The sequence below is a fragment of the Conger conger genome, chromosome 13, assembly GCF_963514075.1.
Source record: "Conger conger chromosome 13, fConCon1.1, whole genome shotgun sequence".
In the NCBI taxonomy this organism is placed as follows: Eukaryota; Metazoa; Chordata; class Actinopteri; order Anguilliformes; family Congridae; genus Conger; species Conger conger.
Window position 1 is genome coordinate 47,098,206 of NC_083772.1, and position 22,752 is coordinate 47,120,957.

At 48.5% G+C, this 22,752-nt stretch overlaps 1 protein-coding gene and 1 pseudogene across 1 annotated transcript in view; both read right to left on the minus strand.

The window, feature by feature from the left end:
- Window positions 1-22,752, minus strand: part of LOC133107602 (uncharacterized) — a 980,437-nt pseudogene that overhangs the window by 562,654 nt on the left and 395,031 nt on the right.
- dscamb (Down syndrome cell adhesion molecule b) overlaps window positions 1-22,752 on the minus strand; it is a 193,988-nt gene that overhangs the window by 11,953 nt on the left and 159,283 nt on the right. Inside the window, exons 18-30 of the mRNA XM_061217289.1 lie at window positions 21,685-21,831; window positions 16,897-17,052; window positions 16,363-16,496; window positions 15,570-15,723; window positions 14,759-14,876; window positions 13,660-13,823; window positions 13,370-13,468; window positions 11,193-11,381; window positions 8,523-8,813; window positions 5,375-5,551; window positions 3,179-3,209; window positions 2,764-2,876; window positions 1,566-1,715 (exon numbers count right to left, since the gene is read on the minus strand). Of these exons, the coding sequence (XP_061073273.1) occupies window positions 1,566-1,715; window positions 2,764-2,876; window positions 3,179-3,209; window positions 5,375-5,551; window positions 8,523-8,813; window positions 11,193-11,381; window positions 13,370-13,468; window positions 13,660-13,823; window positions 14,759-14,876; window positions 15,570-15,723; window positions 16,363-16,496; window positions 16,897-17,052; window positions 21,685-21,831 (1,923 nt within the window). The remainder of the gene's footprint in view (window positions 1-1,565; window positions 1,716-2,763; window positions 2,877-3,178; window positions 3,210-5,374; window positions 5,552-8,522; window positions 8,814-11,192; window positions 11,382-13,369; window positions 13,469-13,659; window positions 13,824-14,758; window positions 14,877-15,569; window positions 15,724-16,362; window positions 16,497-16,896; window positions 17,053-21,684; window positions 21,832-22,752) is intronic.

Here is a 22,752-nt window from a genome sequence, read left to right on the forward strand (position 1 = left end):
AGATAACCATCATCAGTCATCACAGGTAAAGCCTTCCAGGAAACAGAAGATAGTTTAAACTCCTGAGAAAAAAGTTTAAGTATTACTACATTTTTGACATGATACAAGTGTCTTGGATGGCAAAAACAGTTAAACTATTTTCAAAATACATATTTCATTTAACCGTATTGGAATGTCCCTTATGTTAAGAGAAATACTGTATAGAGCTCCGGGAGGCCAAATTGTTTAGTGGATGCAGGGTCTCAGGAGATGAAATCCAGTGTAAACCAATTTTACCTGCTATTAAAAATATATTTGGCTTTCTGTTAGTATTCTCTGTACATTTGCAGAGCTTTTTATTTGATGGTGCCCAGAAAAGGGCACAGAAATGTTAATTTCCTTAGTACTCCTGCAGTACCATTGTGCAAAAAATATGAGGAAAATATTTTTCTCGAACTACCTCTGAGTTTCAAACCGCAAAAAGACTGCAAACATGTTAAATGTAGTAAAAGCTTTTAAATAAAATATTCAAATTATACCTCTATACAATTAAAAGGAGGTTAAGAAATCTATAAAAAACATATATAAACCTTAAATAATGTTTAATCTATCTGGTTTTCCTTTCAGAACTGTGCCATGCTCCCCTGTGGGGAAGCGTGTCCTCGCCTGGCCCACCCTGACTCTGACTGAATAACTGCGGCGCAGCAGTTCTGGGCCGTTCAGGTAATTCCATCGTTTGGCAGGCGGAGTATCGCTTTACCGAGTCGCTGAGTTTCACAGTCTGGGTCACTGTGTTTGGAAGCGATCGTGCTGCCTGCACAATGGCGCCCAGGTAATGCTAGAGCCGCTAAATACGTAATGAGCTGTGCCCGGCTGCAGCAGAATAGCACGGCTCATTAGCGCGTTGGCTCAGGTGAACCGCTGACCCTGCTCCAGGAGAGCCTGCGAGGGTTATGTAAGCTACTCTGTCTCACACCTCCAAGGGCCCAACGCCCTGCAGTGGCCTTCAAACAGCAGCCTAAAACGAAGGCAACCTTCCAAGCCAGAAGAGGAAGGTAAACTCACCTTCAGTGCGACACTGGTAAAACCATCCTCCAAACCACCCTCAGAAACATGCAAACAAGGAGGTTCAGCTGAACAAAAGTGTGAAGTAAGCATCTAGAAGAAAGATTGTTTATGTCCACTTGGGGATTAAACTGAAAAGCTACTGCAGAGTAAATCTCCAGGAACAGGGCTGGGAACCACAGCACAGAATGACCCCATGAACGCCAGCAAATCTCACGGGACTAAGATGGTGGAAATCCAGCCACGTCGTGGAAGAGGAGTCACGTTCGGTTTGGAGAAATGAAAATAACTGAACAGTTTCGCCTGTTTGCATTTTCCTACCAATAAAGTGTACCTAATGCTTAGTTTACCTAAATGCTAGATAATATCTAGTATCTAGTAGCACTGCTGTGACTGAGTTACATCCAGAGGAAGTGTCCGGGAATAGCAAGTCATGGCTCTGGGCTGTGAGAAGTTATGACAGGTTAAGAGTTCCTGGATGTGACTCTATGGTGAGAGGTTATGATGGGGTCAGGACTTACTGGTTCCAGGTCGGGCGTCAGACACGTCCACCAGGGGGCCGGTTGCCTGGGAGAGGGACTGGTAGTGAACCGTATGTGTGACCGTGGACGACTTCTGCTTGGACGTCTCTCCGAAATCAGCATCAGTGAGCAGAACAGTAGACCTGTCATCTAGAGAGACAGAGAGAGAAAAGAGAGAGAGATTTTTATGCGCAGCAATACAAATATAAGAGGGCCTGGGTGACTAGAGTGATAAGAGCGGGGGTTGGGTTGGGTGGGTGTGGAGAGGGTAGGGTTGGGTTGAGTGTGTGGGGTCGGGTTGGGTTAGGTTGGGTGGGTGGGGTTGGGTTGGATTGGGTGGGTGGGGTCAGGTTAGGTAGGGTTGGGTGGGTGTGAAGAGGGTAGGGTTGGGTTGAGTGTGTGGGGTCGGGTTGGGTTAGGTTGGGTGGGTGGGGTTGGGTTGGATTGGGTGGGTGGAGTTGGGTTGGGTGGGTGTGGAGAGGGTTGGGTTGGATTGGGTGGGTGGGGTTGGAATCGATTGGGTGGGTGGGGTTGGGTTGGGTTGGGTGGGTGTGGAGAGGGTTAGGTTGGGTGTGTGGGGTCGGGTTGGGTTAGGTTGGGTGGGTGGGTGGGGTTGGATTGGGTGGGTGGAGTTGGGTTGGGTGGGTGTGGAGAGGGTTGGGTTGGATTGGGTGGGTGGGGTTGGAATCGATTGGGTGGGTGGGGTTGGGTTGGGTTGGGTGGGTGTGGAGAGGGTTAGGTTGGGTTGAGTGTGTGAGGTCGGGTTGGGTTGGATTGGGTTGGTGGGTGTGGAGAGGGTTAGGTTGGGTTGAGTTTGTTGGGTTGGGTGGGTGGGGTTGGGTTGGATTGGGTGGGTGGAGTTGGGTGGGGTTGGGTTGAATTGGGTGGGTGTGGAGAGGGTTAGGTTGGGTGGGGTCGGGTGGGGTTGGCGTGGAGAGGGTTAGGTTGGGTGGGGTCGGGTGGGGTTGGCTTGGGTGGGTGTGGAGAGGGTTAGGTTGGGTGGGGTCGGGTGTGGTTGGCTTGGGTGGGTGTGGAGAGGGTTAGGTTGGGTGGGGTCGGGTGGGGTTGGCTTGGGTGGGTGTGGAGAGGGTTGGGTTGGGTGAGGTTGGGTTGGGTGGGTGTGGAGAGGGTTAGGTTGGGTGGGGTCAGGTTGGCCTGGGTTGGGTGGGGTTGGCCTGGGTGGGGTGGAGAGGCATACCGATGGTCTCCATGGTGTCTCTCTCCTCGATGAGCAGCTGGGCTCGGGGGATGTCGATGTGCATTCTGAGAGTCTGCTGCTTGTTCATCGTGTCTGGCGTGCGCGTGTTCTTACTGCCACACACACACACACACATTAACAGGCCTTTAAACTCACTATAATAAACTCACTATAATAAGAATAAACACAATAATAATCTGATGGGCCCCAGGGGGTCCTCAGTACAATGAGTATGATTTTATATTTCCATATTTGGCACATTTCATTGACATGGGACTACATAATTGAGAGTTAAATAAACATTAAATATTTACTAAATATTTACTACTAGTTAAATATTACTACTGTTTTAAAAGGCAGCAGTATTGTAGTGGGTGTAGTGTCATTCAACTACTTTCCATTTCTCTTCACTCACCTCATTAGCATTTCTGCCAAGCTTTTTGCATCTGTTAAATAAAAAATCAGATGGAAGTTAGTTAAAAGCTGAAGGACAGGAAGTCAGAGGAATTCTGGGAAGTTGCTCAATTACTGATCTTCAATGATAGTCTTAATGTGAGGCTTGTGTCAGCAGTATTACAACTCCATGATCTGAGCTGTGGACCGTACCAATCTGGAGCAAAACATCTGGAAATTAACTGACGCTGCCATGAAAGCCTGCAACGGCCTCATTTCAATTATGGAAATTATTAGAAATAAACAATAAAGCTCAAATTGGATTGTTCAGTTAGTTTCTAATTAACATTTTAATTACAAAAAGGAGAAAAAAACAGAAAGGCTCCTGAGTGTGCCTGTGAGTGTGTAAAAGTGTGTGTGCGTGTAAGTGCGTGTGTGTATAAGTGTGTGTGTGTGTGAGTGCGTGTAAGTGCATGTGTATAAGTGCATGTGTGTGTATGCGTGTGCGAATAAGTGTGTGTGTGTGTGTGCATGAGTGTGCTTGTGAGTGTGTATGTGTGTGTTTGTGTGTGTGTGTATAAGTGCATGTGTGTGGGTGCGTGTGTGTGTGTGTGTGTGTGTGTGTGTAAAAGTGCATGTGTGTGTGCATGTGTGCATAAGTGTGTGTGCGTGAGTGTGTGTGTGTGTCTATAAGTGTGTGAGTGTGTGTGTCTATGTGTGTGTGCGTGTGTGTGTGTTTGTATAAGTGTGTGTGTGTGTGTGAGTGTGTTTGTGTATGTGTGCATGTATGTGTGTGTGCGTGCATGAGTGTGTGTGTGCGTGAGTGTGTTTGTTTTTGTGTTTATAAGTGTGTTTGTGCGTGAGTGTGTTTGTGTTTGTGTGTATAAGTGTGTTTGTGTGTGTTTCAGAGCGTGTGAGTGTGTGTGTGTGAGTGTGTAAGTGTGTGTGTGTGTTTGAGAGCATGTGAGTGTGTGTGTGTGTTTGAGAGCATGTGAGTGTGTGTGTGTGTGTGTGAGAGTGTGTGTGTATGTTTGTGTGTGTGAGTGTGTGTGTGTGTGAGTGAGTGTGTGTGTGTGTGCTTGAGAGCGTGTGAGTGTGTGTGTTTGAGAGTGTGTGAGTGTGTATGTATGTGTGTGTGAGTGTGTATAAGTGCATGAGTGTGTGAGTGAGTGAGTGAGTGAGTGAGTGTGTGTGAGTGAGTGTGTGTGTGAGTGTGTGTGAGTGTGTGTGTGAGTGTGTGTGTGTGTGAGTGTGTTTGTGTGTGTGTGTGAGTGTGTGTGTGTGTAGTGTGTGTGTGTGAGTGTGTGTAGTGTGTTTGTGAGTCTGTGAGTGTGTGTGTGAGTGTGTGTGTGTGTGTGTGTGAGAGTGTGTGTGAGTGTGTGTGTGTGTGTGAGTGTGTATAAGTGCATGAGTGTGTGAGTGAGTGAGTGAGTGAGTGTGTGTGAGTGTGTGTGAGTGTGTGAGTGTGTGTGAGTGTGTGTGTGAGTGTGTGTGAGTGTGTGTGTGAGTGTGTTTGTGTGTGTGTGAGTGTGTGTGAGTGAGTGTGTGAGTGTGTGTGTGAGTGTGTGTAGTGTGTGTGTGTGAGTGTGTGTAGTGTGTTTGTGAGTCTGTGAGTGTGTGTGTGTGTGTGTGAGTGTGTGTGAGTGTGTGTGTGTGTGTGTGTGAGTGTGTGTGAGTGTGTGTGTGTGTGTGTGTGTGTGTGTGAGAGTGTGTGTGAGTGTGTGTGTGTGTGTGTGTGAGTGTGTGTAGTGTAGTGTGTTTGTGAGTCTGTGAGTGTGTGTGTGTGTGTGTGTGAGAGTGTGTGTGAGTGTGTGTGTGTGTGAGAGTGTGTGTGAGTGTGTGAGTGAGTGTGTGTGTGAGTGTGTGTGTGTGTGAGAGTGTGTGTGAGTGTGTGAGTGAGTGTGTGTGTGAGTGTGTGTGTGTGTGAGAGTGTGAGTGTGTGTGTGAGTGTGTGTGTGAGTGTGTGTGAGTGTATGAGTGTGTGAGTGTGTGAGTGTTTGTGTGTATGAGAGTGTGAGTGTGTGTGTGAGTGTGTGTGTGAGTGTGTGAGTGTTTGTGTGTATGAGAGTGTGAGTGTGTGTGTGAGTGTGTGTGAGTGTGTGTGTGTGTGTGAGTGTGTGTGTGAGTGTGTGTGAGTGTGTGTGAGTGTGTGAGTCTGTGTGTGAGTGTGTGTGAGTGTGTGAGTGTGTGTGTGTGTGTGTTACGGCCGCACACTCGCCCCGCAGTCTCTTGAGCCTCTGCTCCCTCCTCCTCCTCCTCAGCAGCAGCAGCAGGATGAAGAGCAGGACCATGCCCACCAGGATGCAGGAGATGGTCACCATCATCTTCAGGCCCTCGCTGCCCCCCATGCTCACCTTTCCCTCGTCCACAGTCATCAGCAGGGGCGGGATGGTGCCTGGGGGGCCAACCGGAGAGGACCTCTGTCAGTACTACTGATCCAGAACCAATCACCACCCAATCCATCATCAGCTGACCCACACCACCCAATCCATCATCAGCTGACCCACACCACCCAATCCATCATCAGCTGACCCACACCACCCAATCCATCATCAGCTGACCCACACCACCCAATCCATCATCAGCTGACCCACACCACCCAATCCAGCATCAGCTGACCCACACCACCCAATCCATCATCAGCTGACCCAAAACACCCAATCCAGCCTCTCAGCTGACCCAAACCACCCAACCCAGCCTCTCAGCTGACCCACACCACCCAATCCAGCATCAGCTGACCCACACCACCCAATCCAGCATCAGATGACCCAAACCACCCAATCCAGCCTCTCAGCTGACCCAAACCACCCAACCCAGCCTCTCAGCTGACCCACACCACCCAATCCAGCAGGTTGGCATTGGCTGAAACCAGGATCAGCACAGCTGATTGGCATTGGCTGAAACCAGGATCAGCACAGTAAAAACAGCCTTGCACACTCCCACTGCGCAAAGAAAGCTTGGGCTGGCCATGAGTCAGCTTATTGAAATCTAACCTCATTACCAGGGGGTGAACAATATGAAACTCAGCTCAACCAACCATAACTACCCTTATTATGACTGATAACCACACGTTCAGTAACTGAGTGAAAGTAGAGATGGACAGAAGAGCAGAAGCCTGACAGAAACCCCGATAATAGAAGCAGTACAGTACCACCTACTGGAGAGCATTGTAACTTCATCTGTCTTCACACTCCTTAAATTTCCTTAAATTTGGCACAAAAAGCACCAAAAAAGTTGTAAACTATTCAGAAGAAATAGGGACATCTTTTTACCAGAAGTAACACGTATACTGGCCGTATTCACCCACATCTATGTCCTGCCCTTAGAATACCTTAATGCCGAAATGGAGAAATACATTTTTAATACTCAAAATATCTATTGTTGAAAAAAAAACAAAAAAACATACTCAATTCCATACTCAAATAATTTCTGGAATGATTATGTGCACGGTGCCTGAGATTAGCCTCTGATTTAGCCCCTGGTATAATGCCGCACAGGGCCAGTGTGTGTAAGAGGGAATACTCTGGGGCATGGGGAGGGGAGGGGGGTTCCCAGCCTGTCCCAGAGAACAGCTGCATTGCGGAGTCCTCGGCATTTCCATGGTGGAAAACTGCCAAAGGACCTCAGAGAGGTGAGCCGGGAACGCTGCTGTCCTGGAGTGAGCCACTTTACAACCTCATCCATCATTTCAGCCGGAGTTCCTCCTAACAGGCAGGGTGGGGGGGGTGGGGGGGTGCTAGCCTCTTGCCTTTTTCTTTCTGATACTGCGGGAGTTTAACCCCCCCGTCATGAAGGTAAAAGTGCTGAGCACAGCGCCCTGTGTTAGAATATCCCTGCTTGTCTTTACTACCAGCCCAATTGGATTGACAAGAGGGCACTGCTGCTCCTGGCTCTAAGCACAGACTGATTTAGGCTTGTAATATTTCACAGGTATAGAGGAGGAGGCTCTGGCCAGGCAGCCAGTAATGAGGGGAAAAGCTGAGCCCCCCCAGACAATGCCCCATCACTGCTAGCTGTCTTCTGTAGCACTGTGTGATCTGTAGGGTGAGAAATCTTATCTCACTCTCCTGTAGTACTGTGTGGCTTGTAGGGTATGAAATGGCATCTCACTTGTGGATAAGAGGACTGTAGGGTATAAAATGGCATCTTGCTTGTGGATGAGTGGACCATAGGATATAAAATGTTGTCTAGCTGTGTGTGGGTATGGGTGGCAGGGTTGCGGATGTGAGGACTGGAGGAGTGCCCTTGGTTCAGTAGCAGTGCTGTGTGTGGGTATGGGTGGCAGGGTTGCGGATGTGAGGACTGGAGGAGTGCCCTTGGTTCAGTAGCAGTGCTGTGTGTGGGTATGGGTGGCAGGGTTGCGGATGTGAGGACTGGAGGAGTGCCCTTGGTTCAGTAGCAGTGCTGTGTGTGGGTATGGGTGGCAGGGTTGCGGATGTGAGGACTGGAGGAGTGCCCTTGGTTCAGTAGCAGTGCTGTGTGTGGGTATGGGTGGCAGGGTTGCGGATGTGAGGACTGAAGGAGTGCCCTTGGTTCAGTAGCAGTGCTGTGAGTGGGTATGGGTGGCAGGGTTGCGGATGTGAGGACTGGAGGAGTGCCCTTGGCTCAGAAGCAGTGCTGTGTGTGGGTATGGGTGGCAGGGTTGCGGATGTGAGGACTGGAGGAGTGCCCTTGGTTCAGTAGCAGTGCTGTGTGTGGGTATGGGTGGCAGGGTTGCGGATGTGAGGACTGGAGGAGTGCCCTTGGTTCAGTAGCAGTGCTGTGTGTGGGTATGGGTGGCAGGGTTGCGGATGTGAGGACTGGAGGAGTGCCCTTGGCTCAGTAGCAGTGCTGTGTGTGGGTATGGGTGGCAGGGTTGCGGATGTGAGGACTGGAGGAGTGCCCTTGGTTCAGTAGCAGTGCTGTGTGTGGGTATGGGTGGCAGGGTTGCGGATGTGAGGACTGAAGGAGTGCCCTTGGTTCAGTAGCAGTGCTGTGTGTGGGTATGGGTGGCAGGGTTGCGGATGTGAGGACTGGAGGAGTGCCCTTGGTTCAGTAGCAGTGCTGTGTGTGGGTATGGGTGGCAGGGTTGCGTATGTGAGGACTGGAGGAGTGCCCTTGGTTCAGTAGCAGTGCTGTGTGTGGGTATGGGTGGCAGGGTTGCGGATGTGAGGACTGAAGGAGTGCCCTTGGTTCAGTAGCAGTGCTGTGTGTGGGTATGGGTGGCAGGGTTGCGTATGTGAGGACTGGAGGAGTGCCCTTGGTTCAGTAGCATTGCTGTGAGTGGGTATGGGTGGCAGGGTTGCGGATGTGAGGACTGGAGGAGTGCCCTTGGTTCAGTAGCAGTGCTGTGAGTGGGTATGGGTGGCAGGGCGGGCGCGACTCACTGCCGTCGGCGTTGAGCGTGGCGAAGGTGGCCCTCTTCTCTGCGGAGCCGGCGCTGTTGGAGACCTTCATCTGCAGGTCGTACCAGGTGGCCTCCTGCAGGTCATACAGGATGTAACTCTTGGTCAGGGACGTGCGCTGGGCGGTGGTCCAAACCGCCGTCTCCACAGGCCGATACTCCAGCGTGAAGGACGTTATCGGACACCCCCCGTTGTTCCAGCCAATCAGGTTGAGCTTCACCCGGGTGGAGTTGATGCTGGCGAAGAGCTCGTGTTCTTTGGCGAATTGCGGTTCTGCAGAGGTTCGGGAGGGAAGGAGAGGGGTAGAATATGATAATATGTTGAGGTTGATAATAAAGTGCTACAACAACAATAATAACAATAGCAGTAATAAAACCACCACAGTCAATTTGCTTCTGAGGAAGGCTAGATAGATAGCTGAAAATGGTAGGGAATATTTGTTAGTGAAACTGTTATGTGCCCCCAGTTTTCTTTTTCTAAAATTAATTTTAATTAATTAATTAATCTTTTTTTCTGTTGCGGGAGGCTGTTTTGTGTGTTGTGTGTTTTGTGTGAATGGTGGGTGCGCACATAGGTTCCGGGTGCAATTTGAACAACTACCAGCCTGTCTCTCTTCTTCCCTTTCTTGCTGAAACTCTGGAACGGGCGGTCTGCTCCCAACTGTCCACTTATCTTCTCCAGAACAATCTCCACGATCTTAACCAGTCCGGCTTCAAGAGTGGCCACTCCACTGAGACCGCCCTACTCGCGGTCACTGAGGCACTCCACTCTGCTAAAGCCAAATCCCTCTCCTCAGTCCTCATCTTCCTCGACCTGTCGGCCACCTTCGATACAGTCAACCATGAGATTCTGCTCTCATCGCTGACTGGGATGGGTGTCACAGGATCTGCACTCGCATTGTTTTCCTCCTACCTCTCTGGTCGCTCCTACCAGGTGACTTGGAGGGTCAGTCTCTGACCCTCAGTCCTGCAGGGCTCAGTTATTGGTCCTCTCCTCTTCTCTCTATACACTATGTCTCTTGATTCTATTATCTCTTCCCACGGCTTTTCTTACCATTCTTACGCCGATGACTCTTTCTTTCCTTCCCCCCCAATACCCAGGTCACCACACAGATCTCTGCCTGCTTGGCTGATATCTCTGCATGGATGACTTCCCACCATCTGAAGCTTAACCTTGCCAAGACTGAGCTTCTTTACATCCCTGCTAAGTCCTCTCCGACAATTGACCTCTCACTCACTGTTGAGGACGTAGTAGTTTCCTTCTCCCATACGGCAAAGAATCTTGGGGTGACTCTTGATAACAGCCTCACCCTGGCTCCACAAGTATCCTCCACTGCCAGAACCTGCAGGTTCTTCCTCTACAATATACGCCTCATCCGTCATCTCCTGATGGAGAAAGCCACCCAGCTCCTAGTCCAGGTGCTCGTCATTTCCCGCCTGGATTACTGCAACTCCCTCCTAGCCGGTCTCCCAGCTTGTGCCATCAAGCCCCTCCAGCTGGTCCAGAATGCTGCAGCCTGCCTGATCACCAGTCAGCCCAGGTCGGCTCATGTCACCCCACTCCTCATTGGCCTCCATTGGCTTCCTATTGCCGCACACATCCGCTTCAAGGCCCTAGTGTGGGCATTTCAGGCCGCTAAAGGGACTGCCCCACCCTACATACAATCCTTAATCACTCCCTACTCCCCAGCTAGACCACTCTGGTCTGCCAGCTCTGGTCGCCTTATGGTTCCCTCACTACGAGCACCTGGCGGTCGAGCTGCACGTTCACGCCTGTTTTCCGTTCTGGTTCCTACCACTGTCAGGACAGCAGAATCCCCCCCCCTATTTCGACGCAGACTAAAAACACACCTTTTCAAACTGTACCTTAGTCCTCCCTCCTGATTCCCCCCCCTTTCCGATATCGCTATCCCTCTTATCTAACCCAAATGTTGTGACAATTGCGTTTTTGGTCTTTTGTTTAATTTTGTTAAACAAAAAATATCTTTTTTTAGCGAAATAGTTTTATTTCCTTTTCCACTTTTCTGTTGTAGTTAGTCAGAGTAAGGTAGCAGTAGACTTCTCCCTTTTATTTAGTTTTTCTATTTTATTTTACCCCTTTCTTGACACAAGTGAGGTCAGCATTAACGATAGTAACTGTAGCGTTTAGAAGTTCATTCTGGTTTCGAAGCACAATTCCACCTGGAAGTGTAAGAAGAATCAAGGAGTCTATAGTGCGTTTGATGTGAAGATAGGATAGCGAGGATAGGATGAGCATGTGAGATGGTAGACTGTAAATGGCCATGAGCAAATCAATATACATATTACAGTCCTTGTTGTGCCCTTGTGTTTGTGTGTTTTTTGTAGGCCCAGTGATGGATTTTAGACTTCTGTACAGATATTTGCCCTAAATGTACTCAGAGACCATGGGCAAAACAATAAGAAAAATAAATAACATCCTATGAGTAAGGTTGTGTGGAATGCAATCTGTGCAAAACAGAAAACCAGACTCAAAGAAGCTCAAAGAAGCACCACAATGAAACTGACATCTCTCCAAAATTTCCCTGTGCAAACTGACCTTTGACCTCTGACAGAGGGGTTGACACCAGGCTAGCTCTTGCCCTGGCTGGGTGTAGGCACATGGACCCTGTGTGAGGACGGTAATGGAGCGTACCTTTTCCATGTGTCTTGGCCTCGATTATCTCGCTGATGCGCCCCGGACCCACGCCGTTCTGGGCTGTGAGAGTGAACTTGTACCAGGTGCCACATTTGAGGTTCTCCAGGCGGTAGGACCGCTCACTGGGGCTGATGGGAAAGTTTCCCCATTGCTCGCTGTTGTCCTCAGAGTACTGCAGGATGTATCCTGTGGACAGGAAAGAAGTCTTTGTGTTACAGGAAGGTATATGGTAAATGGTAAATGGTTCGCATTTATGTAGCTCCTTTATCCAAAGCGCTGTACAATTGATGCTTCTCATTCACCCATTCATACACACACTCACACACCAACGGTGATTGGCTGCCATGCAAGGCACCGACCAGCTTGTCAGGAGCAAATGGGAGTTTGACACTTCGACACAGCCCGGGCGGGGGATCGAACCGGCAACCCTCCGACTGCCAGACAACTGCTCTTACTGCCTGAGCCAAGTCACCCCCCTAGGAAGGAAGTCTCCGGTTGCATCCAAAATCGCACAAAACATTCTACACATTATGCACAGTATGTATGCTATCATTGGGCGTTCATAAGGTATTAGTATACAAGCAAAAAGTAAGACGGATTTTCAGACATTACTACTTCGTCATAGAATGTCGCCAATTTAAGCACAGTGCACGCTGAAGATGGTAACTGATGTTGATGATTTAAAATGTAAATATATCTTCTTGATTTTAACTACATTCCGCTAAGCATAGTTAATGCTTAGGAAATGCAAGTGACCTAGCACAATGGACTGTAGCGTACTTGTGCCAGCGTAGTGTCCCGTGTTCGTATTTCACCGAATGCAGTGTGATATTCAGGCTGTTTTAACACACTATGCAGCTATGGCTTTGGTCATGCTAATACTATTTTTACACACTAAATAGTAAACTAGTAAGAGATTTTGGATGCAGCCTCTGTCACAGTGGGAGTCTAAAAAGAAGGAAGTCAGTGTGTCATTTTAAATGTATACTTACATTCTAATCCGTAGGTTAACAGATGGAGTATCACTCGCTTTGCCAGACGAGCACCACTCTGCTCATAAGCCTTGTGAAAGCAGTGTAGTTCTGGGCAGTAACACTGCTTGTTTTTCAGTACAAGACCTCTATCATCTATCAAAGGATCCAAAGTGCATTTGATGATTCAAACTGGAGATTAAATCATAAATATGAGACCCAGACAAGTGGCTGAACAGCAGAGCTGGGTGTTTGTTTTTGGAACATCAGACTTGATGAAGATCCTTTAGGATGGAAACTTTTCTTCTGTTTTGTCCCATTGGTATTTTACCAACGGAAGTACAGAACATTAAAAGTGGGTGGCCTCCTTGGAATATTACAGTTATCAATCATAAATGTAACCTTTATCCAATCTCCTGGTTTATAAACAAACAAGAAATAAGACCACTGCTGCGGTCATTATCATTCTTTCACATTTATAACAAGCACCTAAACCAGGAACTGGAGCCTAAAAATCCTGGAAAAGTGCACGGCTGGATGCCCACCCTTAATAGATCAGCTCAGAAAGGTCTGTCACTTAATTCTTCTGCTTGGGCACATTTAGAAAAATTACTCTGCATTTCACTGTGAACCTCAAATCAGCTTTGAAGCGCTTCAGTCAGCCCCCATGTGGTAGCCCATCACAGAGTCTTACTGAGCTCGGAGGAGACAGGCCGAAAATAAAACAACTGACTAAAAAAGCTCAAACTGGATTACAGACATTAATGCTAATTTATTGCCAAAATGTAAGGTCGGAAACTGCTGAATGTTGAGAAATGATGTTCTTTTTGGCTGACTTTTAACTTTGGGGATGGGTAAAAGAATTGGGAGTCTATATTAAACACTTAATGCCCTTATTGATATATCCAATAGGCCTTGGGCACCATTTTGTCCTATGCTTATTATTTTCTGTGATAAATGACCAAGCCACCTAGTTTTGATTTTGACGAAAGGTTTTAATTTTCTTCTCCAACCTTCTCTCGCTCTATTTTCTTTTCATTTTATCTCTCCTATCTATTCTCAATAATCCTCTCTGAAGAAGGGTGCTGTAGGTAATGAAATTGGACTCTTAATGATCTCCCCCAATGTCAAATCTGCTGCAGATGGCAGAGGGGGCTAACAGTGACGTTGGTCCCATTGGATAAACGAGCAGACCAGACCCACCTCGGATCGAGCTTCCGCCATTGTCCCCCGGAACCCAAGACAGAGTGATTGACGTGGTGGTTGTCTTGGTGACCGTAAGGCGTGGCTGGTCTGGAGGAACTGAAAAGAAATTGACGAGGCGACAGCTGTCAAGCATGTACTACAAATCAGTTCTTTAATTAGCAAATTGCCTAAAGGCTAAAGGCTACTTTCATTGATGCAATCCTTCAGACTAATGGATGTGCTTTTGCTGTGACTGAGTGACCATAAGCTAGTGTATGACAGAGGGTGCATTTGGGCCTCCTGTTTACCTTGGACCTGCAGATTAAGAACTATTTCATCAGAGCCCCAGCTGTTGCTGGCCACGCAGCTATAGTCTCCAGAATCCTCTGCTTTCACCGTGCGGATCACAAAGCTGCCGTTGTTATGGATGCTCCGCCGTCCGTCAATCAACACCGGGGCCGGGGTCCCGTTGCTAAGAGGAAAGCACATACCTTCTGATTAGAGTTTAAAAGTTCTGGGAAAATCCCTTTTTGAGGAATTTTGAGGACATTTTGGTACCATTAACAATATTTGCCATAAATTGTTTGTATGTCTTTGTTTTTTTATGTATTGGACCTACTTGAAGAGTCACTAAAAATAGTTTGAACATATTTTTAAAGAGGAAACCATGAATGTGAAAACCATGACTTTGGTTGTAGCGTGGCAGTGAACCACTCTCTGCCTGTTTCTCCTGCATGTATCTGCCACTCTGCCAACATGCAAACACCGGAAGCAGTCACAGTGTAATCAGAAAAGCATCACCACTTTGCCATGGCTCTTGAAATGGACCAGCCTGGTCAGGGAACCTGTGCTCACCTGCCCTACAGCCATGGACCAGTCTGGTCAGGGAACCTGTGCTCACCTGCCCTTCAGCCATGGACCAGCCTGGTCAGGGAACCTGTGCTCACCTGCCCTTCAGCCATGGACCAGTCTGGTCAGGGAACCTGTGCTCACCTGCCCTTCAGCCATGGACCAGTCTGGTCAGGGAACCTGTGCTCACCTGCCCTTCAGCCATGGACCAGTCTGGTCAGGGAACCTGTGCTCACCTGCCCTACAGCCATGGACCAGTCTGGTCAGGGAACCTGTGCTCACCTGCCCTTCAGCCATGGACCAGTCTGGTCAGGGAACCTGTGCTCACCTGCCCTTCAGCCATGGACCAGTCTGGTCAGGGAACCTGTGCTCACCTGCCCTTCAGCCATGGACCAGTCTGGTCAGGGAACCTGTGCTCACCTGCCCTTCAGCCATGGACCAGTCTGGTCAGGGAACCTGTGCTCACCTGCCCTTCAGCCATGGACCAGTCTGGTCAGGGAACCTGTGCTCACCTGCCCTACAGCCATGGACCAGTCTGGTCAGGGAACCTGTGCTCACCTGCCCTTCAGCCACTTGACGGTGGGCGGCGGGTCTCCGACGGCCTTGCAGGGCAGCACGATGTCCTTCATCCAGGGCGTGGTCACCGTGCCGCTGAAGGTGAGGATCCGGGAGGGAGCTGGGGAGTGATATGACAGACCCTCTCAGTCTCAAACGTGGCAGAAACGGAATGGGTCGGAGCGTGAGATCTTTTCAACTGCCCTTTCTATGGGAGTCAGTCATATCCATAATTCAACAACACTCACAATTCAGTAGAGAAATGCCAGAAACTTCAACTTTGAATGAAAATGCTAATGCTTTTTTTGCCACTGGACTGGTAATATGGAAAGCTGTGATCGTTCCTTAATATTTCCAGTCTCATAGTTTGCTGTTGACTAATGCTGCATTCACATAGATCACGGCAGATGGCAAATCGGATGTCGTTGTAGTGGACGAGAGCACAACAGTAAAATGTGATTAGGACTGCAAATAACTCCATCCATGGCAGACAGTACTTGCCTTTGAAGTTTTTTCTAAACTGGATGTGGCACAACACAACAAAGCAATATAAAACACCATCTACCATGATCCACGTGAATGCAGCAAAAGACATATTTATGTAGGATAACAGCAATGTATGGCCATTTTGGACTGACATGCAGCCATTTTGGACTGACAGGCAGCCATTTTGGACTGACATGCGGCCATTTTGGACTGACATGCAGCCATTTTGGACTGACATGCAGCCATTTTGGACTGACATGCAGCCATTTTGGACAGATGGGCGACCATTTTGGACAGATGAGCGACCATTTTGGACAGTAGCTCAAACCTTTGGCAAGAGGCTCCACAGTGATGATCTCGCTGGTGTTTCCGCGCCCAGCTGCGGTCACGGCGACCACCCAGAAGCTGTACTTCTGGTTGCGGCTCAGGTTGGGCACGCGGTGGAAGTACACGTCAGGAGCCGCCTCAAACTCGCTGATCCCCTAGGGTCAGAGGGCAAAAACAGATGCGACTGAAACCGGAGCAAACCAAAAGATCTAAACTGGAGCAAAGGCCTGCCTCTAGTTCTGCTTCTCTCCCAGTGTGGACGCTCAACCCTTCTGATTGCATTTACAACCCCATACATTACAGCACACCCAGAAGTATGATAATACTGTGTCAGATTTGAACTGAGATATTCAGCTTATCCACCTTTCTAAACCATCCTCTCCCTTCCAGCTGGACAGGAGCAGGATGAGATAAGGCAGTCAGGTCAGAAAGGTGGGAGCACAGATTTATGAGTGGTGTGAGGTGGGGAAGCAGTGCTGCTGTCATGGGACGAGTGCTGTGGAGTAGGTATGGAGCAGAGCATGGTGTATATACTATGGAGTAGGTATGGAGCAGAGCATGGTGTATATACTGTGGACTAGGTATGGAGCAGAGCATGGTGTATATACTGTGGACTAGGTATGGAGCAGAGCATGGTGTATATACTGTGGACTAGGTATGGAGCAGAGCATGGTGTATATACTGTGGAGTAGGTATGGAGCAGAGCATGGTGTATATACCGTGGAGTAGGTATGGAGCAGAGCATGGTGTATATACCGTGGAGTAGGGGTTGGAGCAGAAGACGGTGTATTTACCGTGGAGTAGGGGTTGGAGCAGAAGACGGTGTATTTCCAGATAATCCCGTTGAGCTTGAGTGGCGGGAGCCAGGAGACGAACACCACAGAGTTGGTGGAGGCAGCGGCCTTCACGCCGGCAGGGGGGCCTGGGACTGGATGGAGGGAGAGAGGAAGGATCACATGATCACACCACATCGCCTGTCTGTCTACTCCCGCTCAGTGCTGCAGAAGTGTCAATCGGTCACACTGCAACATCCTTTCCCAGCCAACCCACATAGGGGAAAAGCATCAGAAAGCTATCTTCCCTCACCTGATTACTCCCAAGAAAAGCATCAGAGTTCCTCGTCAGTGTAAGTGTACGATAAAAGAAGAACCTAAAAAAACCTGATGATGCAAATCATTTATTTTTGTCAACCTCATGCATTCATATCCATATTGTAATGCTGATATCGCCTGGCTAACCTACAATATCTGCACCCAGTGCCCACAGTGTAACTGCAGGTGTAGACGGTGAATTTCAGCGCGACGGCCCTGCCGTGCTCAGGCCCTCACCGTCCTCCTTGGTGCGGGTGAAGATCTGCTCGCTGCGCACCCCGTCCCCCGCCCGGGTGAAGGCCAGCACCTGGATGCTGTAGTTAGTGTACTTCTCCAGACTGTCCAGCTCCAGGGAATCCTGCGATGTTGTGACGTTCTTGATCTCGCCCAGCTCTACAGAAAAGGGGACAGCGGGAAGGATGGGCAGGTTAGCACACAGGCACACAGGTAGTAATCTCAGTACACCCCACAGATATTAATCTCACTACGCCACACAGATATTAATCTCAGTACAGCACACACATTTTAATCTCAGTACACCACACAGATAGTAATCTCAGTACAGCCCACACATATTAATCTCAGTACGCCACACAGATAGTAATCTCAGTACGCCCCACAGATAGTAATCCCAGTACGCCACAGATAGTAATCTCAGTACGCCCCACAGATAGTAATCTCAGTACAGCCCACACATATTAATCTCAGTACGCCACACAGATAGTAATCTCATTACGCCACACAGATAGTAATCTCAGTACAGCCCACAGATAGTAATCTCAGTATGCCACACAGATAGTAATCTCAGTACAGCCCACACATATTAATCTCAGTACGCCACACAGATAGTAATCTCATTACGCCACACAGATAGTAATCTCAGTACAGCCCACAGATAGTAATCTCAGTATGCCACACAGATAGTAATCTCAGTACGCCACACAGATAATAATCTCAGTATGCCACACACTCCCAAAGAATAAATTAATCCTTCATTTTCCAGTTTTTGTAGATTCCACAACATTTGTGGTGACTGTTGGTCATTTTCATACTCCAAATCCCAGAGTTCCATTCCAAGTGAAGCTACACTCCCATAAAAGTACTGTGGTTAGTTTGGGTGGTACCATATTTTGGAGAAAGAAGGCTGACTAGAGATGGACAGCCGAGTCATCCGACATGTTAATGTTGAGAAAGATATTAAAGTGATTACATGAAATACATTTTACAGTTAATCTACGTAATGTAACCAAAGACAACAAATACGCTGCATAAAATACCTATAATAGGCATTTCTCTTCCAAATTTGACATAAAAGTTCCAGTGTGTGCGTCATCACATTTGAATACTTGGTGGGAATGTCATACCTGATGGCACTAATGGATAATATCAGATACAGACGCAATTACATTGAATGTATATAGCTACAAATATGCTAGTGTGAAAACATATCAAATATGAACATTTTTACCATGAAAAAAAGAAGAATTGCCACTTCAATGCTACATACTTTTTAGCAATAATATATAAATGGGTGAAATGCCAAAGCACATAGAATGACTACTGGATGCAGGTATATCAGGTTTGGAGTGTGTTTGCCGTTTTCACACACATTCACAGAGAACCTCAGCATCCCCTGGTGTAAAGAGACCTGCTAGTTTCTAACCACCAGTGCTTCCCAGTTGACTGTTGTCTTTTCTGCAGTATTAATAGGTCCAGAGTAAGTCTCAGACGGATACAGTATGGGCCTGGGGGACAAAAGAGCAGCAACAAAGACGGAATCCGGAAAACATCATGTGAGCTGCTCTATGAAAATTTGCATTGACCCAAAATGCGACTATTTTGAGTTTAAAAAGTAATTGCAAGAGGAGAATGTTAACTTTCTAATGATAGAGATAAGTTATCGCTCTAGTCCACATATGAAGGAAGTTGTGTCCCGTTTCATTTTGAGTGCTACCAAACCATGTTTTTGAGAAAAACTACATGTTGTGAGCGTTATGTGAGACTGGGAGACTACCGACACTGGGCTAACTAAACTCTGGGGCTATAACTTGTCGTATGTATAAGCCCTTTAAAACTATACTTTTGCTCTGAACATTTACTCTTGATATTTTACATAAACATCGATTTATGTGAAACTGGCCATCACGACTCACGACTGATTATGGTAGAAGGGGTGACATATTATTGCACCCCATGTTACTCTCACTCAGATGCGGATCTGGGGAAATGTTACATTAACATTAAATTTCACATTGCACTGAGGCAAGCTCCCAGTGCATAACTGAGACTTACTGTCTGAGGTACGGTATATGAGTGTTACTCTCTATACGAGAGAGCTGTGGCTCACTCTGTGTGCAGAAGGAGGCCGTCTCTGTGAGCTACTGCATTATTACCCTCACCCTGGGACATCCTGGAACACAGCCATGTCATTTCTGCTTAGTGGTTAAAAATACCCTCGTGTCGCATGCATTACTCAAGCACAAACAAAATTAAGCAATTAAAAAGCCCAGCGCCTTCCAAGAGCGTTCGATTAAAAAGGCAAAACAGAGCAATCTGCATCCAGACACAGCTGTCATATGCTTCCTGACAGCATATTTATGGTGATATTAGCATCTTTGCCTTCATATTAGCATCGCCTTTGTCATGGTCAGGTATCCTATCTAAAGCTAATTCCACCCAGTCCATCTTACTTGTGGTGGTCGCAGTGCCGATTATCTCCCATAATTATGAGCATGAAAATGTCATTATTATATTATATATTTCTTAAAAGGCAAGGAATATTCTCCAGATCATTAATTTAGACAGTGGTCATAGTGTTGTAATCCAACCTGGAGTATCATCTGACACTACATATCCTTAATTCAGTCTATAGGGTAATACAATTAATTCAGAGTATAAATAATAAATGATCACTGGCAATTTTATCCCTTTGGGTGAATCTGAGGGCATTGATCTGCTCAGTTATTTATTAGTGTATTACAGGACTTGTAGCATTAATTTGTCTTCTGTCCAAACAGGTTAGCGTATGGCATACCGAGAGATCTGCAATACACAAGTGGGCGCAGGTCAGGCTAATGACCAACAGTCCACAACAGCGTCAGTGTCCATGTTAGCCCATCATAAGGCGCTACGGCTCCCCCTGGTGGTATGGACATGGGAGTGACAGCAGGGTTCACTGCCAGACAGAACTCACAGCAGGATAAAAAGCAATGTGGGCCTCATATCCCTGACACCCCCGCGTCGGCTGCGTTTCCTGGCTGCCAGGGCGATAGAAAGCGTTGGTCTCTGGGTCAAAGCCCTGCTGCCAGGAATCACGGGCAGCAGTGTGTGTGTGTGTGTGTCTGTGTGAGAGTGTGTGACGGTGTGTGTGTGTGTGTGTGTGAGTGTGTGTGTGTGTGTGTGTGTGTGTGTGAGAGTGTGTGACGGTGTGTGTGTGTCTGTGTGAGAGTGTGTGACGGTGTGTGTGTGTGTGTGTGTGTGTGTGAGAGTGTGTGACGGTGTGTGTGCGTGTGAGAGTGTGTGACGGTGTGTGTGTGTGTGTGTGTGTGAGAGAGTGTGTGACGGTGTGTGTGTGTGTGTGTGTGTGTGTGAGAGAGTGTGTGACGGTGTGTGTGTGTGTGTGTGTGTGTGTGTGTGCGTGTGAGAGTGTGTGACGGTGTGTGTGTGTGTGTGTGTGTGTGTGTGTGTGAGAGTGACGCTGTGTGTTGCTATGAGTGGAACAGACTGACCCTGACCCTGAACTCCCACTCCCTCAGAAACAACAAGAAACCTGGGTAACCTGTTTGGTTGGACCAAGAATCTACAGATCCACCTGGCAGTTTAAGCCAGTGCTGAAGTGAATGTTATTGTCTGAGTGGTGGGGGCAGGTGGTGGGGCAGGTGGTGGGGCAGGTGGTCTGGTGTCTCTTTACTGGTCTGGCACAGCCCACCAGATTGGGTCTGACACACATACAGACTGAGCAGGACGAGCTGAAAGAGCATCTCAGCAGTTATGAACGTGTGCTGCCATGCATTGGCACTGATGGCTCACTCAGAGGGGTGGTGCTCACTCAGAGGGGGTGGAGCTCACTCAGAGGGGGTGGGGCTCACTCAGAGGGGTGGTGCTCACTCAGAGGGGGTGGAGCTCACTCAGAGGGGGTGGGGCTCACTCAGAGGGGGTGGGGCTCACTCAGAGGGGGTGGTGCTCACTCAGAGGGGGTGGAGCTCACTCAGAGGGGGTGGGGCTCACTCAGAGGGGTGGGGCTCACTCAGAGGGGTGGGGCTCACTCAGAGGGGGTGGGGCTCACTCAGAGGGGTGGGGCTCACTCAGAGGGGGTGGAGCTCACTCAGAGGGGGTGGAGCTCACTCAGAGGGGGTGGGGCTCACTCAGAGGGGGTGGGGCTCACTCAGAGGGGGTGGTGCTCACTCAGAGGGGGTGGAGCTCACTCAGAGGGGGTGGGGCTCACTCAGAGGGGGTGGGGCTCACTCAGAGGGGGTGGGGCTCACTCAGAGGGGGTGGGGCTCACTCAGAGGGGGTGGAGCTCACTCAGAGGGGGTGGGGCTCACTCAGAGGGGGTGGTGCTCACTCAGAGGGGGTGGGGCTCACTCAGAGGGGGTGGTGCTCACTCAGAGGGGTGGGGCTCACTCAGAGGGGGTGGTGCTCACTCAGAGGGGGTGGGGCTCACTCAGAGGGGGTGGGTTAGAGGCAGACTCAGATATGGGCGGGGTTAGGGGCAGACTCAGATATGGGAGAGGTTAGAGGCAGACTCAGATATGGGCGGGGTTAGGGACAGACTCAGATATGGGAGAGGTTAGAGGCAGACTCAGATATGGGAGAGGTTAGAGACAGACTCAGATATGGGAGAGGTTAGAGGCAGACTCAGATATGGGAGAGGTTAGAGGCAGACTCAGATATGGGCGGGGTTAGGGACAGACTCAGATATGGGAGAGGTTAGAGGCAGACTCAGATATGGGAGAGGTTAGGGGCAGACTCAGATATGGACGGGGTTAGGGACCCTCAGACATGGGGAGGGTAGGGGACCCTCACCTCCGTCAGGCAGGTTGGCCCAGTAGATGATGCGGAAGCCCTGCAGGATGCCGTTGAGCGCCTCCTTGGCGGGGGAGGACCAGGAGAGAGAGATGGTCTCTGGGGACGTGGCCGAGGCCTGCACGTTCTCCGGGGGGCGGCTGGGCACTGCGGGACAACACGAGCAACATAAACACAGCGCCCCGCTCTGGCCCAGTTACCCTCCACATTACATACCAAATACCAGCCAATATTACAAATGTATTTACTTTAGTGATGACCAAGCTTGGTCGAATAAAAACACTTACAGACAACACATTAAAGTGGCTTGGTTGTGGTTGGGGCAATGAAAACAGGCAATACATAAAATCTCCATAAGATGGCAGCCTATCTTCAACTTTACAGCCACTGTTAAAAACCATCATGGCAACATAAAATCTACAGAGAACAGACCAGAATAAATTACTGCAGATTTCTCTGTTTTACTGCAAATTTCTCATTTCTGAAAACAAAAAAGCCCTTCTATTGTCTTCCAGTCTGGAAAACCTGTGGGAGAGCACAGCGTCTGTACAGCCCAGTCCTGTGCACCCTCCCTGTCACATGGCATATCTGCCCTTTCCCACTGAAAGGTTCCCTAGCTCAGGCTGCAGTTCTGGTGAAACTAAAACTTTCAGTTATGTGACTGCCACTTCAGAACTATCGGAGAAAGTACATATTTCTCACATGCAATACTGATGACACAAACTGTCCTGATAGTAAGGCTAGAACATACCAAATTATGATTTATAGACTGACATTTTCATAATTCTGATGTTGAAATACTCCAATTTTACAAAATTATTTTTATTGCAGTTCAGTTGATTTTGAGTCATAATAAAGCAATAACCTCAATGGCATTTAACAGTAGGCTAACTGTCATATAATCTGCATCAAAAAACCAACAACAGGCTAAATTGTAAAACAGGCCTAGCCTAATCAGAAACAAATTCTTATGGTGATGTTGGCAAAGAAACAAGGTTTTGCACTCTTGTGGATGAACAGCAAGTCAAAGTCGGTACTTGCAGTGGCTATAGCCATCAGGGAGACGCA